Source organism: Cebus imitator, unplaced genomic scaffold, assembly GCF_001604975.1.
Source record: "Cebus imitator isolate Cc_AM_T3 unplaced genomic scaffold, Cebus_imitator-1.0 Scaffold663, whole genome shotgun sequence".
In the NCBI taxonomy this organism is placed as follows: Eukaryota; Metazoa; Chordata; class Mammalia; order Primates; family Cebidae; genus Cebus; species Cebus imitator.
Genome location: NW_016107978.1, coordinates 195,950 through 213,827, shown reverse-complemented (window position 1 = coordinate 213,827; position 17,878 = coordinate 195,950). Strand labels below are relative to the sequence as shown.

Sequence of the window (17,878 nt, the reverse complement as noted above, 5' to 3'; positions counted from 1 at the left end):
CCCAGCCTCCTGAGTTGCTGGGATTACAGGCACGCGCCACCATGCCCAGCTAATTTTTTGTATTTTTAGTAGAGACAGGGTTTCACCATGTTGACCAGGATGGTCTTGATCTCTTGACCTCTTGATCCACCCGCCTTGGCCTCCCAAAGTGCTGGGATTACAGGCTTGAGCCACCGCACCCGGCCCCATAGTCTTCAAATTTTGCATCAAATTCGTGACCTCCTTCACCCTAAATGTTTTATTGGTGTTTTAGTTGCAAGCATTTTGGCTATTGTCAGTGCTGTTGCTACTGCTGCTACAGCTGCAGTCAGCTTGGCCCATAGTGTACAAACAGCTACTTATGTAAATCATCTTGCCCACAATGTTTCTGTTTCCTTGGGTACTCAAATTGATATTGATTCCAAAATGGAAGCTAAGCTTAATGCTCTGGAATAAACTGTTACTGTTTTGGGTGATAAGGTTTATAATATTCAATCTCGCTTGCACCTTCGTTGCCATGCTAATTTTAATTCAATTTGTGTTATTAATGCTCCCTATAATAATACTGAATGGACTTGGCCTTTAGTTAAGGCTCATTTACAAGGCATTTGGAGTCATAATAATTTGTCCCTTGATGTTTTTAAACTTCAACGTCAAATTCATGCCATTGACTTTAGTCGTCAACAATTGCCACAAGATGCTACCATTGCCCGCAACATTGTTGATACTTTGTCCTCTTGGACACATGGCCTTCATTTGCCATCACTTTCTACTATGATTGGTATTGGCGGCTTTCTTTTGCTTCTCGTCATTCTTCTGCCGTTTCTCTTTCACCTTGTGTTCTCCTCCCTCCAGCATCTTCAACTCAAGTTGAGTTGCATTTAAAAACAAAAAGAGAGGGAATTGTGGGGATCGGTCCCGTGTAAGGCCCCCTAATGTGTGGGCCTCACCAGCTAGTGAGCTTGAGCCCAAAACACAGTTTCCTGCTGGAGGCAGTCGAGCTATGGGAAAGAAGGAACTAAGAAATGACTGATGTTGCAAAGGTTTCTACTTCTGACTACAATGCCGCTTGGGCAAGGGTCGTGTGGTTTTGGCAGACATTATGTCTCCACTAGGCCTCTGCATGACCTTTACGACTTTACTTTTCAAGTTTTACCTTATCCGCATGACCACCTTGAACCCTAGATAATAACTTTATGGTTTAGCTTGTGACTCTTGGGTATTGTTATTCACAAGTGTGTTTTGGTAAAAACAGATAAAGCATACCACCTGCCCACTTTTATGATCCTTGAATGTCATACTTAAGATTGTTTTTGTGATCATATATTTTGTAAATTTCCATTCCTCTTATTGTTGATTGTGTAAACACCTTTGATCTTAAGGTATATATTGAGACCCTGGACAAAAATAAATTCACTGTTTAGGCGTTGCCTTTTCAGTCCTCCAGACCCCAGCTATTCTGTCTCTCTTTATTTCTGCTCACCCCCTTTCAGGTCAGGACCCTCTTGCTGGCCAAGACTCCCCGGCAGATTTTCCGTCACCCACACCCAGGGCCAGAAGAAAATCAGCTGCCTTGAAGGAAGGAACCAAGTCCTGGCAGTAATTATCATGTGCTAACAGAAGAGCCCTTGAGTCCTGAATAACCAGCAGCAATACCCTGGTACTACATCAAGGGCTTGGGTGAGTCTCTGAGACTTGCTGGCTTCAGGACTCAGCACATAACCATCACAAGTGGGTAGAGCACCAGGCAAGCTCTTGAGGTAATGAATTTCAGGGCTTGACTCTTGGATGGCATTTATGGATCTGCCCTGGGCCAGAGGGGAGTCCACTGCCCTGAGGGTTGACTACTAAGCAAGGCAGTATTTAAAACAAGCTGTCGTGAAAGACCTTGGATCTTAAGGGATTATTCTCAGTAGTCTAGCAGTACTCTTTGTAATCTGTGAAGGCAGTGGCTACAGCATGAAGCTTCTCTCCATTTGGTAAGAGAAGAGTGGAAAGGACTGCATCATGTGAATTTAGCACTAGCTCAGCCGCAACACAGTAGAAGGCCACATAGAATTCTAAAATTTTTGACTATGCTTTTTAACCCCCTAATAGCATTTCTGAACTCACCTGGGAATTGAGGGATCTCACTGCCCTGAATGGAAAAACACAGGCCTGGCTGGCATTGCCATCTGCTGTTTGTAGAGCACCGCGGACTTGAGTGAACATAGGCAGTAGCCAGAGAGTGATGGCAGCAGGCCTTGAGGTGACTCAGCACTGTGAGGATTTAGGTCTGACCCAGTGCAGTCATAGCGGTAATGACATTAGTGGTGCTTGTATCACTCCACCTCCAGCTTTAGGTGGCTCAGAAAAGAGAGAGACTCTGTAAGTTGTGGAGAAAGTAAAAAAAGGGAGTAAAAATCTCCGCCTAAAAATCCAGAGAATTCTGCTGAATCTTGCCCAAGACGATCAAGGCAGTGCATAAATGAGTCTGCAAGAACTACAGCATTACTGGGCTTGGGGTGCCCCCTAAAGCAAATACAGCTTAGATGATAACACCCAATTCGTTACGAATATCTGAAAAGTCTTCCTAAGAAGAACGACTACAAATAACCATAGACGGTGAAGACTACAATAAATACCTAACCCTTCCATACCCAAAGACCACACAACAATTAGAAAACAAATAACAAAATGGCCAGAATAAGTTCTTACTGATCAAAAATACATTGAATAAAAATGAACAAAACTCCAATTATTTATATCAGACAAAATGGATTTCAAGACAAAAACTATGAGACAAGACAAAGATGATCACTATATAATGATAAACCAGTCAATTTAGCAAGAGGATATAACAATTTTAAGTATATATGCAACCAACGCTGGAGCACAAAAATATATAGAGGAAAAATTGTTACAGCTCAAGAGGGAGCTATGCCTCAATACAGCCATAGCTAGAAACTTCAGCACCTCATTGTTAGCATTAGACAGTCTTCCAGACAAAAAATCAACAAAGAAACATCAGACTTAATCTGCACTATAGACCAAATGGATCTAATAGATATTTACAGAACATTTCATTCAAGAGCTGCAGCATACACATTTGTTTTTCCTCAGCTCATGGATTATTCTCTAGGATAGACCATATGTTAGGTCACAAAACATATATTAAAACATTGAAAAAAAAATGAGATAATATCAGGAATCTTCTCTGACCACAGTGGAATAAAACTAAAAATTAATAACAAGAAGAATTTTGGAAACGATACAAATGGAGACTCAGGGTTATCATGGTGGATAGGAGTCAGGACTAGATTACAGCTCTGACTCAGACAAACAGAGCAGCATATGGAGGCTCACGTTGTAATTTTTAGCTCCAGAACAACTGCAGAAATGAATCAGTAATCCTGAATGGATCCATAGACCCTCTGAAGGAAGAGGACTGCTCCTGCAGGACCCAGGGAGACACTCCAAATGCTGTGAGTACCCAAACTGTGGAAGTAGGAAAGGAAGATCCCCCACCCCGAACACAAACCTTCACCAGGGAAATTGAAAGTCTAGTTCGTGAGAAAATATTCCAACCTTAGCTGGAAGTGAGTCGATTTAGAGAGCTGAGCAAAATACTCCTAGGGTAGAGGAAGGCCCTAGGAGTTTGCTGGGTCCCCAAATAGGCCGCTTCTGCCTAGCATCACAGAAATTCGTTGGGAGGGAAGCCAGAGATGTGGGGAAAACACCACAGGGAGAAGGAAGTCTCCAGCTAAACTTTGTAACAATTTGAACTGGTCAACAAGACTCCTGGTCAAAAATCTGGCATGCAGACTCCACAGGCAAGAGAAGAAATAAAGTCATTTTCTTTTGAAGCTGGGAGGTGGGTAGCCTGGGGCAAGTTCTCTTGCCCACTGCCTGGAAACAGACTTGGTGCTGCTATGGGGGCACGCTGGGAGTGAGACTAGCCCTTCAAATTGTGTGAAAGTTGGGTGAGGTCTGTGACTGCTGGCTCTCCCCCACTTTCTTGACAACCTGCAGGACTCAGCAGGGGGAGCCATAATCTTCCTAAGTACATCAATCCATTGACTCGAGAACCTCACCCACGTAGCTCGCAGCAGCCACAGCAAGACCCGCCCAAGGAGAGTCTGAGCTCAAACATGCCTAGCTCTGCCCCACCTGATGGTCCTTCTCTACCAACCCTGGTGGCTGAAGACAAAGGGCATATACTCTTGGCAGCTTAGGTAATGAGGGAAAATATTTGCAAGTCATATATCTGATTAGAGGTTAATATCCAAAAATACAAGGAATTCATACAACTTAATAGCAACAAACAAAAAGAAAGAAAAAAGAAAAGAAAAATTGTCAAAGAACCTGAATAGACATTTTTTTAAAGAAGAAATGCAAATGGCCAACAGTTATATGAAAAAATGGCCAACATCGCCAATCACCAGAAAAACGCAAATCAAAACCACAATTAAATATCACCACATACTTGTTAGAATGGCTATTATCAACAAGTCAAAAGATATATGTTGAAGAGGATGTGAAGAAAATAAATCCCTTGTACACTGTTGTTGGGAATGTATTATAAATTGGTAGAGTCATTATAAAATAGAGTAGGGAGGTTCCTAAAAACTTAAAAATAAAACGACTATATGATCTGGCTGTCCCACTTTCTGAGTATATATACAAAAAATAAAATCATTTATCAAAGAGATACTGCATATCCAGTGCTCACTTGAGCATTATTCACAATAGCCTAGATATGAAAACAACTTACGCATCTATTGATGGGTGAGTGGATAAAGAAAATATGTTGTATATATATACATACACACACACCATATATATACGCCTATATATATATCATATATATATATCATATATATCATATATATATCATATATATATCATATATATCATATATATATCATATATATATCATATATATCATATATATATCATATATATATCATATATATATCATATATATCATATATATCATATATATATCATATATATCATATATATATCATATATATGATATCATATATATGATATATATATCATATATATGATATATATATCATATATATATATCATATATATATGATATATATATCATATATATATATGATATATATATATATGATAAAATAGTATTCAGCCTTAAAAGTGAAAAAAAAATCTGTTATTTGCTACAACACAGATAAACCGGAGGACATTATGCAAAGTGAAATAAGCCAGGTACAGATAGACAATTACTGCATGATCTCACTTAAATGTGAACTCCAAAACAGTTGAACTTATAGAAACAGAGAGTAGAAGAGTGATGGCCAGGGGCTGGGGTGAATTAAATGAAGAGATATTTTTCAAAGGGTACAGACATTCAACCGCAAGATGAATGAGTTCTGGGCTCATGTACAAAATAGTGACTGTAGTTAATAATGTATTGTATACCTGAAATTTAAGAGAGTAGGTCTTAAGTATTATTACCCGAAAAAAAAACTGGTAATAATGGGAGGTGATAGGTATGTTAATTAGCTCGAATTTGGTAATCTTTTCACAATGTATATGTGTATCAAAACATCATGCTGTACAAGTTCAATGCATATAATTTCATTTTGCAATTATATCTCAGTAAAACTAGTTTGAAAAAAGAAGTGTGCAATTAGAAATCCATTGGCTAGCAGACTAACAGACTGGGAACCTATTTCTAGAATTTGGGAAATGAATAAACTGAAATCAATCATATGCATGAGAGACAAGAATAACTACCTACTGTAACAGTGACTGTGCAGGTAATCAACAAAACTTTTTCTCCTCATTTTCCTGGGTACACGCCTAGAATACATTTTCCATTCTCCTCTGCAGTCCTCTCACAGGGGACTGAGTCATATTTAAAAGAACGTGAGTAGAAGATATATATGAGTTCCAAAACTGGCCAATAAATATCTCCCATATAAAATCCTCCATAGACAATCAGAGAAATAAAAAGAAGGTATCCAAATAGGAAAAGAAAAAGTAAAAATATTTATCTTCACCAATGATACAATTCTATACATAGAAAATGATAAAGACTCTGCCAAATAGCTCCCAGAACTGATAATTTACTTCAGTATAGCTTCAGCATACAAAATCGATATACGAAAATCAATAGCATTTCTATACACCAATAGTATTCAAGCTGGGAGCCAAATCAGTAATGCAATCCCATTTTACAAAAGTCACCAAAATAAAATACCTAGGAATATACCTATCTAAGGAAGGGAAATATCTCTACAAGGAGGACTATGAAACACTTCGGAAAGAAATAATAGGTGACACAAACAAATGAGAAAACATTACATGCTCATAAATTAGAAGAATCAAGGATGTTAAAATGGCTATACTACACAAAGCAATCTACAGATTCAATGCTATTCCTATCAAATGACCAATATCATTTTTCACAAAAATAAAAAAAAATTCCAAAACTTATGTGAAGTCAAAAAAGACCCTGAATAGTCAAAGTAATCCTAAGCAAAAATAAAAAAGTGGGAGGCATCACATTACACAACTTCTACCTATACTACAAAGCTACAGTAACCAAAATAGCATGGCAATGATACAAAAATAGGCACATAGACCAATGAAATATAATAAGAGAACCCAAAAATAAAGTTGCACACCTACAACCAACTGATCTTCAATAAAGTTGATAAAAATAAGAAATGGGGAAAAAAGTTTCTAGTCAATAAATGGTGCTGAAATAGCTGGCTAGCCCTATGCAGAAGAATGAAACAACCCGTTCCTTTTACCATATACAAAAATTCACTCAGATTGGATTAAATATTTAAATGTAAAACGTTTTACTATGAAAATCATAAAAGAAAATCTAGGAAATTCCCTTATAGATATCTGCTTTGGCAAAGAATTTATGACTAGGTCCTCAAAAGCAATTGCAACAAAAACAAAAATTAACAAATGTGACCTAATTACAGATATTCTGCACACCAAAAGAAACTATTGACAGAGTAAACAGACAACCTATAGGATGGAAGAAAACATTCACAAACTGCATCTGACAAAGGTGTAATATCCACAATCTACAAAGAACTTAATTAAACAAGCAGAAAACAAATGCCTCCATTAAAAAGTGGGCAAAAGACATGAACAGGCACTTCTCAGAAAAAGGCAAACAAGCAGCCAACAAATACATGAAAAAATGCTCACGATTAATCATCAGAGAAATGAAAATCAAAATCACAATGAGATACCATCTCACACCAGTCAGAATGGCTAACTAAAAAGTAAAAAAAAATAACAGATTTTGGCAAGACTGTGGATAAAAGGGAACATGTATACACTGCTGGTGGGAATGTAAATTAGTTCAGTCATTGTGGAAAGGAGCTTAGATTTCTCAAAAAATTTAGAACTAACATTCAGCACAGCAATCTCAATAGTGGGTATATGCCAAAGGAAAATAAGTTGTTCTAAGCCAGGTGTGGTGGCTCATACCTGTAATCCCAGCACTTTGGGAGGCCAAGGTGAATGGATCACTTGAGGCCAGGAGTGTGAGGCCAGCCTGGCCAACATGATGAAACTCCATTTCTACTAAAAATACAAAAATTAGGTGTGGTGGTACATGCCTATAATCTCAGCTACTCAGGAGGCTGAGGCATGAGAATCATTTGAACCTGGTAGGCAGTGAGCTGAGATCGTTCACTGCCCTCCAGCCTGGGCAATAGGGTAAGACTCTTGTCTCAAAAAAATAATCATTCTATCAAAGAGCCATATGCATCCATATGTCCATAGCAGTGCTATTCACAATAGCAAAGATGTGAAGTCAACCTAGATGCCCATCACTGGTTGCGGGGATAAGAAAAATGTGGCACATAGACACCACGAAATACTACACAGCCATAAAAAAGAATGAAATCATGTCCTTTGGAGCAACATGGTCTCACTTATAAGTAGGAGCTAAACATTGAATACACATATACATAAAGATGAGAACAACAGACACTGGGGACTTCTAGAAGGGGAGAGTAAAGAAGGAGGGTATGTGCTGAAATCTATCTGTTGGGTACTATGCTCACTATCTGGGTGATGGGACCATCTATACTCCAAACTTGAGCATCATGCAATATGTCCAGTTAACAAACTTCCACATGTATCCCCTGAATCCAAAATTTAAAACATTTCAAAAACTAGCCAGTTATACAGTCAAGTGGCAGCAGTGTAATTCAGGAAACCAACAACATGTTGGCAGTTATAATGTTTTCACAATTACAGAGATATAAACATTTAGGCGTGGCAAAATTACCATTTACATAACATACATACATGCCTTTATTTTTGAACAATCAGTTGTGATACTATTTATCTGAATAACGAATTTGTGAAAACAATAATGATGTAGCAAAATTGGGTAATGAGAATTGTTCACACTGAGTGCAGGCTATAAAAAAGGTGTATTCTCTGTACAAAATTTAAAAACAATGAAAACCAACAAAAACCTCATCTGCTTAAATTTTCATTGTGCTCTGACAATTTTAAAACAATGTTAATGATAAAATAGTTTTCCCCAGAAAAATATTTTCTTGGTACAACTTCAATACAATTGATGAAGTTACTGTTGAGTTTTATTAATATGTATATATAAGCTTTAAATTAAATGTAGCACATTTTCTTTAATAAGAATTGTGTTGTTCATAAAGGTAAATTTAGAGAACTTCCAGTTATACCAATACCACCCAACACACATAAACTCAGCTATAGGATTTCCTGTGGAGAATAAGTTAAAAATTGTTTACAATCATTAAAGTTCACTTTGTGTGCAGGTTATGTCTTCAGTCCTCTGATACAACATATCCCCATGTTTATAGTTTCAAAATAAAAATTGACAGTGCAGTGAATCTCTCTACTCTTGGGGTAGTGCTCAGCATGTCTTCTTTATTAATTTCCTGTTATTGATGTAACAAATTATCAAAAATTCAGTGACTTAAAACTTAAATATGGCTGCAGTTTCCCCTTCTGCAAGTGTACAAATTAGTCAATATCTTTTTCCTGCCTCCGAAAGACGTATTGTTGGAATGCTACCACATTCTGAATAAACCATTGTTTGCACACTGTGGTTAATCTGATTTAACATCTTACAAATAATTCAGATCAAGGCCTCAAATCTCAAATTTTTTGCCAATTACAATGCTACAATTCCCACTTCCTCTACTTTCCAATGTGTTCTTTACTTCTTTCTAAGCCTTCAAGTCCTTATATCTACTGACAGTCTGTTCAAGGCAATTTGGGCTTTCTCTATCATGCTCCTCAAAATTCTTCTAGCCTCCATCCAGTACCTGATTTCAAAGCCTCCTATCACATTTTAGGTATTTGTTACAGCAGCACTCCACTCCAAGTACCAAAGTCTGTGGTTGTTTTCTACTGCTCTGTAACAGATTGCCCTGTAATTAGTGGCTTAAGACAGCACCCAATTATCTTACAGTCCTATGAGTCAGGAGTCCAGGTATAGTTTAACTGAGTCCTCTGTTCAGGATCTCACAGGGCTGAAGTCATGGTCTCAATCTCATCTGAGGCTCGAGGTCTTCTACAAACTCACTGGTTTTTGGCAGAATTCAATTACTTGCAACTTAAGAGTAAAATCCTATTTTCTTGCTGTCAGCCAGGGAACAATCTCAGCTCCTAGACAGCCACTCTCATGTTCTTGCCACAAAGTACCCTCCTCCCACAACATGACTGTTTGCTTCCTCAAGGCCAACATGAGAACATCTGCTGTGGCCACTTGTTTAAGAGCTCACCTGATTAGGCAAGATCCACTCAGGATAATCTCCCCTTTGATTAACTCCAAGTAAAATGATCAGTAAGCTAATTGCAGCAATGAAATTTCCTCATATTCACAAGTCCTACCCATACTGAAACACATGGGAATTATAAAGAACATGTATGCCAAGGCGTGGTTACCTTAAGTCCATCTTAAGAATTGTCTATGGCACCAGAGCACTATTCTGCCTGCTCCTTCTCCTCTAACTTTGGACACTGCCTTGGATTCCTGGCCTCTTACAGTGCAGCCAAATTGTCCTGTGTATTTCCCTCCCTTTCCCCAGATTTCATCAACCAGTCTTTGGACAGATGCCTCTTGTTTTAAAGCAGTCTTTCAACTGCATGTTTCTTATTGTCTAAAATTAATCAGAGAGAAGTCATTAAGCACATTATCTTACTGGTGAGCTACCTGGAAAAGGCCATCAGGGGCACAATTGTATGTGGCCAATAATCTTTGTTCTTCCTCAGCCTGAAGTAATGTATATGAATGCAGTTTTGTAAATATTTAATAATGTATGAAGTAGAAAAAGTTAATACAGTAAAGGTTCTTAATAACAAAGTCTTTCTAGTATGAAGTATTTAACATTTTCCTGTCCCATTAAAAAAAGACATTTTTATAAAATGAAGACTAACAAATGTTATAAATATTTTTAAGAATTTGACAAAGAATTCATGGAGAAACCTATATGCTTTGTGCACAATTGCTGCTGCTAGATGTGCGCATCTATACATCAGCTCTTGCCTAGGGCATAACTTGTCAATTAGTTTTAATTTTTTCTTTCCTATGTCCACTGAAATAAAAAAGCCTCATTTTTCCCTTCTCTGCTCTGGTAAGTCCTTTCTTGCATTATCATTCTGTGGTTAGACTTGTATTTACTGTATATACTATAAACATTATGGTTTCTTCTAACCAGTTTCAGCAGTCAAACTCAGTGTGTCTATAAGGTCATGCATAAACTTTTACATACATGTGAGATAACTGAAGCATGCACTCTTAAAAGCCATTAGAAAAAAAAGAAATACTCTCCCCTATCCATATAAAATCAAGTGATCTACTTTTTAGAGTCTGACAAGGTATCATTTAAAAATATGTTGATTTTGTGTTAATACATAATGTATCTTATTGTCCATAGCATTATGAAAGGGAAGCCCCTCTGTCTAGCTTTACTGTTTTTTTGTTTGTTTTTGCTAGCTTTCAGGTAACAATCTGCCTACCAAAAGAAAAGCAAATACTGAAGCCGGTCCAGTCTCTTGCTTTTCTAATATGAACTGGGCTGCATCCACTAATCTGACAGGTTCAGGTTGCTGCTATTTATCAAATCTTTTGTCCTATATAGCAAAGAAATCAGGGAGTTGTGGTCACTCAGAGATTAAGAGTCAATTCTTAGGTAAGGACTTTCAATTCCAACACCTAGTATAACTTAACAAGTTTAGAGAACTTGACTATAGGAAATGGTGAGAAGCAGTAAGAAACAGGGGTAAATTATTTTACATAAGACATGGTGATGAGATTATATATTTGAAAAAAATTTCAAGTGTCAAATACCTTTTTAAACTCAGTCAGAGATACAGATAAAAAAGAACCAAAAGACATTTATTTACAAAATTTCTTACTTGACCAGCGGTGACAGCCAAAAAACAGTACACCAGAAAAAATCAACTAACACCCCACTAATAGTCTTTAAGACAGTTCATACAAGGGAACCACAAGAGCAAATCCTATTAGGCTAGAAGGATGTCCTCCTGAGTGTTCTTAAATTGTACAAGAGTTTACATTTAACCAAAGAGGTCTGTGCAAGCAGCACTGTGTTACTTGTAGGCTCAATTGACACATAGCTTCTAGAGCGCTGTCCCCTGTATACCTTACATCGCTTTTTCACCACTTTTGCTGATGTCTTTGTCAGCTTCTTCCCCTTTTTCTCCTCCTTTGTCAGTTTTCTCTTCTCTGTTGATTCCTTCCTCTTTTTCTTCTCCACTCTCAGCTCCTTTCTCTCCTCTGTTCTTGGTGTTGTCTTCTTCTCCACTATCAGCTCCTTTCTCTCCTCTCTTCTTGGTGTTCTCCTCTTCTCCACTGTCAGCTCTTTTTTCTCCTCCGTTGTTGACTTCTTTCTCTCCTTCTTTGTCCTGAACACTGATATAAACAGCTTTGTTATAGCCTTCCCGGTTCCGAGCAATTTCAATGGCAAAGAATTGTATCCTGGGGGCTGAAAAGTGAACAAAATTGAGTATTATCCTACTCTCAGTTTATTCCCTAAATCTTCTTTTTTTTTTTTTGAGCCAGGGTCTCACTCTGATTCCCAGGGCTGTACTGCAGTGGCACAATCACAGCTTACTGCAGCCTCAACTTCCTGGGTTCAAGCAACCCTCCTGCCTCAGTCTCCCAAGTAGCTGGATCTACAAACACGCACCACTACACCTGGATAATTTTTTAAATGTTTTTGTAGAGATGAGGTCTCCCTGTGTTGCCCAGGCTGGTCTGAAACTCCTCAGCTCAAGTGATCCTCCCATGTCAGCCTCCCAAAGTGCTGGGATTACAAGACATGAGACACTGTGCCTGGCCTGTTCCCTAAATATGCTGGAAATCTGACAAAATTGAAATAACATACAAAACATTCGAGTATACTCAAAAACTTCAGAGATATTGAATTCCAATCTCATATTAATGAGATTGAAAAGACTTAACTATCTTCAAGTTACTTAAAAAAATAGTAACATCTTTAAAGATGAAACAAAATAAGGTGATCTCCAACCTAACTATACATGTTACTGATTCATCAGCAAAACCAGACTGTTCAGTCTCCTTATAAAGAAACAATTCCAGAGGGAAAAAACTCACCAAAGATGGTGTTTTCTTCAGTGTAGCCCTGAGAACAATCTAGTCGCAGCAAAGTACCATAGTTGAAGTCTTCAACAATCCCATTAAACTTCAAGCAGAATGGCCTCCACTTCTATATCAAGGCAAAAACAATGCCTTAGCTAACAAATGCAAGAGGAGAGATAATTCCACTTCCCCAGTAAGGAAAATAATCATAGTGAGACTAGGATTGAGGTGATTGCTGGTTTCACAGTGAAACTAGCAGTGCTTTTCTATGCTACCTATTGTGTCTTTAGACTGCTATTTCCCAAGATAAATAATATTTTACTCTGAAATACATATAAATCTTTCACTATAGAATTAAAATATGATGTCTTAGACAGATTGTTTTGAAATTATTGGTCAGTTCAATCCAAAATGGTCACCTATACCCACTAAAACACAAATGATTTTAATAAAGAAGTCCATTCAGTAGTGACAATTTTCCAAAGACAAAGATCACTAATAGCCTCCTAGGAGTTAAAAGTTTAGATTCTTGGCTGGGGACAGTGGCTCACCCCTGTAATCCCAGCACTTTGGAAGGCCAAGACAGAAGCGTCGCTTGAGCTCAGGAGTTTAAGACCAGCCCGGTCAACATGGTGAAACCCCATCTCTACCAAAAATACAAAAAATTAGCTGGGCATGGTAGCATGCACCATGTATCATTTAAAAATATGTTGATTTTGTGTTAATACATAAATGTATGCTATTGTCCAAAGCATTATAAAGGGTAATGCTATGGACAAAAAAATTATATAATTATAAAATTATACAAGCTTTTATAAAATTATAAAAGTGGCAATCCCAGCTACTAGGGAGGCTGAAGCAAGAGGACTGCTTGAGCCTGGGAGGTGGAAGTTGCAGTGAGCTGAAATGGTACTACTGTACTCCATCCTGGGCAACAAAGTGAGATCCTGTCTTAAAAAAAAAAAAAAAAAAAAAAAAAAAAAAGAAAAGAAAAAGAAAGAACCACGCCCATCCCCCCACACACACTTTACATTCTTCATTAGCCAAGGATTTACTCTCAAGAAAAAACATTTTTTCCTAACTGTAAAAGTGCTAGTTTCCTATTAAAGTACTGGATAATCACATAAGCAATGAAAAACATAAGTTTTCTGGTTATCCATGGCACGTAATCACATGAACTTAAATGAAAAAATCAAAAACGTTCCTATGCCCTATCTACCACTCCCCATCCAAGTCTCTGGCCATACTACCTAAAAAAACTGATTCCTCCTCCCCTGAAAGGGCTGGGTGGAGATTAAAAATGTCCAAGACAGAAAGGAGAAAAAAATTGACTCAACAATATGAAAAGTCAATCAATTGGAAAAACATTCATTTTTTAACTTAGTTGATTACAACTAGTAACAAGTTCTGGTTCTTTACATATTTTTCTTAAACAACAAAAAGCGTTTAAATGTAAAAAAAAAAAATTCACAATCAAAAACTGTTGGTTAAATGCTAAGTAACATTTGAGAAAGAGAATTTTTACCTCTTTGGCTGATTCTGACTTGAGTTCTTCTGGGTCCAATACATCTATCTTAAGCTTCTCAAAATTTTTCCGGAACTCAGAGTAAATTTGGTCATCTACTTTGGTGAGTTTCAGGAATTGTGGGTCAACTGATGAAATCAGCTGCCAAACAGTAAGACAACATACAGGTGGTAGTCTGTAATTTACTACTATCTTCCCCATCCCCACCAGAAAACCTTTATGGTTCTCAGGGCAGAAGATCTCTTCAGGAAGTGTCATCAGACAGCCTACATCCTGGATGAAATCATGACATAATTTAAGGCCATAACATATTATTACAATCTCTTCCACCAATTTGGCAATTGGCTTTTTTAACCATAGTACTGTCTGGCTATTGCCCTCCGTGGATTGTTCATTTATTCAACAAACATTTATTGAGTGCCTACAATGTATGGGCCAGGCGTCCTTTTGTCAATTAGCATCATAATGCTGAGCAAAGCAGCAGAACTCATTGTAGAAACAAATTCGCTTTCACTCCTCTATTGTCTGTGGGTAAGAACTTACATTAATAAAAACTGTTTAACTTGCTGAAAATAGTGATAAGCAGAGCATCATACACTACATATAATTACATGTTTAATTCTGCTTAATGATAAAGACAGACAACTCACCTTGTAATAGACTTCAGCATGCTGCATTGCTCTCATGGCCCAAGCCATCTCAATGTCAGGCTGCAAAGGTGTGAAAAATACCAAGTCATAAACTTCCCAATCCTACTACTGAATACCAAATTAAGGAAGTATGTGGATGTCTATATAATGTTCAAGAGGGCTACCAAACTTGATGTTACTGTCAAATAATTAAAACGAGTAATACATTTAGACAATAATTCTTTTGTCCATACAACAACCAAAAGAAGCTACCTACAGAATATCATGAACACAATGAGCCACTGGCTATCTTTTCCCAGCTGCTAGTGAACGCTGGGAGACTAAATAAAGCAGTAGATAAATCACCTTCTCAGGATTCAGTTAAATCATTGTAAAACTGAAATAATATAACCCTCAATATCACTGAGTTGTTGGGAGAACAAAGAATCAAAATGAAAATTTATTTTCACTTTTAAGATTCAAGCATGTAATCATTTGTGTTTACCAAACAGCCAATTCCCCATATTATGACACCTAGAAATGAATTAGCACATGAAACAGATCAAGGCTATAATAAATATTACCAAGCACCCATCTGTTCCACTGGAATCTCCCACTCCAACGAGACCAGAAACCTCCGACCTATTTCACTGTCTCCAGGAAAAGCCATTTGCATTTGTTACCTCCATGCCTTAGACCATGCACTTTTCCTACCTCCCAATCCTTGTCCTTTGTCCACCTACACTTTGAGGATACAGTTAAAGCTCCATTTCTTCAGTCTAGTCTTCTACTTCCTTGGCCCCTTAGGGATTTCTCCTTCAGCTAAACTATTTGGATCTTATGGCCTGACCCACTCATATGTTTCGCATTCTTATTTGGGTGTTTTTACTATTCTCACATCCCCTTGTCTTGTGTCGGAAAATACCTCATATACTTTCTCAGTAATTTTCTAAACCAGACACATCATAAGCCAGTGCAACTTTGCTGCACAATGGAATCCCTCTAAGACCCTTTAAAAATAATGATTCTTGGCTCTCATTCCCCAGACATTCTAATTTAGGTGGTATGAACTGCAATCTAGGCAGCGGGATGTTTAAAAGCTTCCCAGGTGATTCTAAAGAGTAGCCAATTTGGAGAACCACTTCCACAGGCGTTAGTCCTGCGTTTGTGGACCAAGATTAAAACGAACTGAAAGAAGATGTGGTTTCTGGTGGAAGTGGAGAGGATCTGTAGTAGATGTCAGGACGTGGGGTTATAATTTAGTGGCAGGTCCTGCAGAGATCCCAGGCTAACTGAGGGGGTAGGAGCTGTGGGTGAGTCATACTCACATCGTTGCCATAGGACTCTGCTGGGAGGGAAAGCGCATGTGCCACAGATACCAACTCCCCGGAAACCTAGAAAGGGGGAAAAAGAGTTCAAGGCTCCACCCAAGGCCGGGAGCGGTGCTTCATACCTGTAATCCTAGCACTTTGGGAGGCCAAGGCGGGTGGACCACCTGAGCCTGGGAGTTTGAGACGAAACTGCGCAACATGGCGAAACCCCGTCTCTACAAAAAATAAAAATTAAAAAATTTTTTTTAAAATTAGGCGTAGTGGCACGCGCCTGTTGTCCCAGCTCCTCAGGAGGCTGAGGAGGGCGGATGACCTGAGCCCCGGAGATCGGGGCTGCAGTGAGCTGTGAACGCGCCACTGCACTCCAGTCTGGGCGAGTGAGTGACACCTTGTCTCAAAAAAGAAAAAAAAAAAAGGCTCCACCTGGCTCGACCTCCCCACTCACCCGACCCCAGAGCAGCGTCTCACCGGTTCATCAGTTGCACTGGTAGCCGCCATGTTGCAACCCAGAAAGCCTGGCTCCTTGTGGAATTGATTGGAAAGCCGAGCCAGATCAGAGTCGTTCTCTTCCGGCGACTCCAGTGTGCACTCCCCCTCCCGCTGAGGAAGTTGCGGGCCCCGCCTCACCGTCCCCGCGCAGGCGTAGAAGTGGCGTACTGTTGCATAGGCTGGACTGTTTGAAAGATCCGAGGTGATTACTCAGTAATTTCGGTGGTGATCACAGGAAAAGATTGAGTTAAAGAAAACTATAAAGAACTGTAAAGACACACAAAGTAGCAGGTCAAGCATTTATGGAAGAAAAAAGGCAGCAGAAAAAAAAAAACTTTAAAAAAAGTTGTCAGTTATCTGTCAAAGAATAAGGCAGAGTCCCACAGAAACCAAAAGATGTAAGAGCATCCAGAAATAAGTGGTGAGCAGAACCAAATACTCTGGGTTGAGTATACTAAGCGTAAAAATATAGGGAGGTTGACAACCTTAGCAAGAGCAGGCTAAGTGGAATGGTCATTGACAACCTTGGCAAGGGCAGAAATCAGATGGCAATGGGTTCAAGAGGGAGTGGGAGGTAAACAAGAGATGTTAATGATCATGGAAAGTTCTTCCAAAAGAGGTGCAGCTAGAAAGAAACATGAGGTCTAGGGACTTTAAAAAAAATCGTGGTAAAGATAAGATAATATAAAAATTTTTAATCTTAACCATTTTTAAGTGTTCACTTTGATAGTGCCAGTGTTAAGTATATTTACATTGTTGTGTGACTGATCTCCAGAACTTTTTCATTTTGCAAAATTGAAACTCTATATGCATTAAAGAACGATTCTCCACTTTCCTCTCCTTTTGGCCCCTGGTAGCCACCATTCTATTTTCTGTTTCTGTGAATTTAACTATGTTAGATTATAACATAACTGGAGTCATACAGTATTTTTCCTTTGGGGACTGGATAATATCCTCAAGTTTCATCCACGTTGTAGCATATGACAGGATTTCCTACCTTTTTAAAGCTGAATAATATTGCATTGTGGCCAGGCCCGGTGGCTCATGCCTGGAATGCTAACACTTTGGGAGGCCAAGGCAGGTGGATCACTTGAGGTCAGGAGTTCAAAACCAGCCTGGCCAACATGGTGACATCCTGTCTGCACTAAAAATACAAAATAATTAGCTGGGCATGGTGGCAGGTGCCTGCACTCCCAGCTACTTGGGAGGCTAAGGCAAGATAGTTGCTTGAACTCAGGAAGCAGAGGTTGCAGTGAGCTGAGATCATGCCACTATACTCCAGCCTGGGCAACAGAGTAGGACTCTATCTAAA

The 17,878-nt window shown here is 38.6% G+C and overlaps 1 protein-coding gene across 4 annotated transcripts; it reads right to left on the bottom strand.

The window, feature by feature from the left end:
* Positions 1 to 11,274: 11,274 nt before the first annotated feature.
* Positions 11,275 to 16,773, bottom strand: PBDC1 (polysaccharide biosynthesis domain containing 1). 4 transcript variants are annotated; one of them, XM_037734801.1, is made up of 7 exons: positions 16,546 to 16,773; positions 16,075 to 16,140; positions 14,768 to 14,827; positions 14,118 to 14,258; positions 12,608 to 12,719; positions 11,833 to 11,975; positions 11,275 to 11,781 (listed from the first exon to the last, which is right to left on the bottom strand). In XM_037734801.1, exons 1-7 carry the CDS (start codon positions 16,573 to 16,575, stop codon positions 11,635 to 11,637), a joined length of 699 nt encoding a protein of 232 aa, XP_037590729.1. In that variant the 5' UTR covers positions 16,576 to 16,773; the 3' UTR covers positions 11,275 to 11,634. The 4 variants fall into 4 exon arrangements, with proteins under 4 accessions (XP_037590729.1, XP_037590728.1, XP_037590731.1 ...); XM_037734800.1 differs by having other exon boundaries at positions 11,275 to 11,975; XM_037734803.1 differs by lacking the exon at positions 16,075 to 16,140 and having other exon boundaries at positions 16,546 to 16,691.
* Positions 16,774 to 17,878: the final 1,105 nt, after the last annotated feature.

What these genes read in the sequence shown, in the direction of transcription:
- PBDC1 (XM_017518208.1), bottom strand. Translation starts at nt 16,575, where the DNA reads ATGGCGGCTACCAGTGCAACTGATGAACCG. An exon ending in CCAGTGCAACTGATGAACCG is followed by an intron (nt 16,141 to 16,545) that starts GTGAGACGCTGC and finishes CCCCCTTTCTAG; the next exon opens with GTTTCCGGGGAGTTGGTATC. An exon ending in AGTCAGAATCAGCCAAAGAG is followed by an intron (nt 11,976 to 14,117) that starts GTAAAAATTCTC and finishes TTCACTTTTCAG; the next exon opens with CCCCCAGGATACAATTCTTT.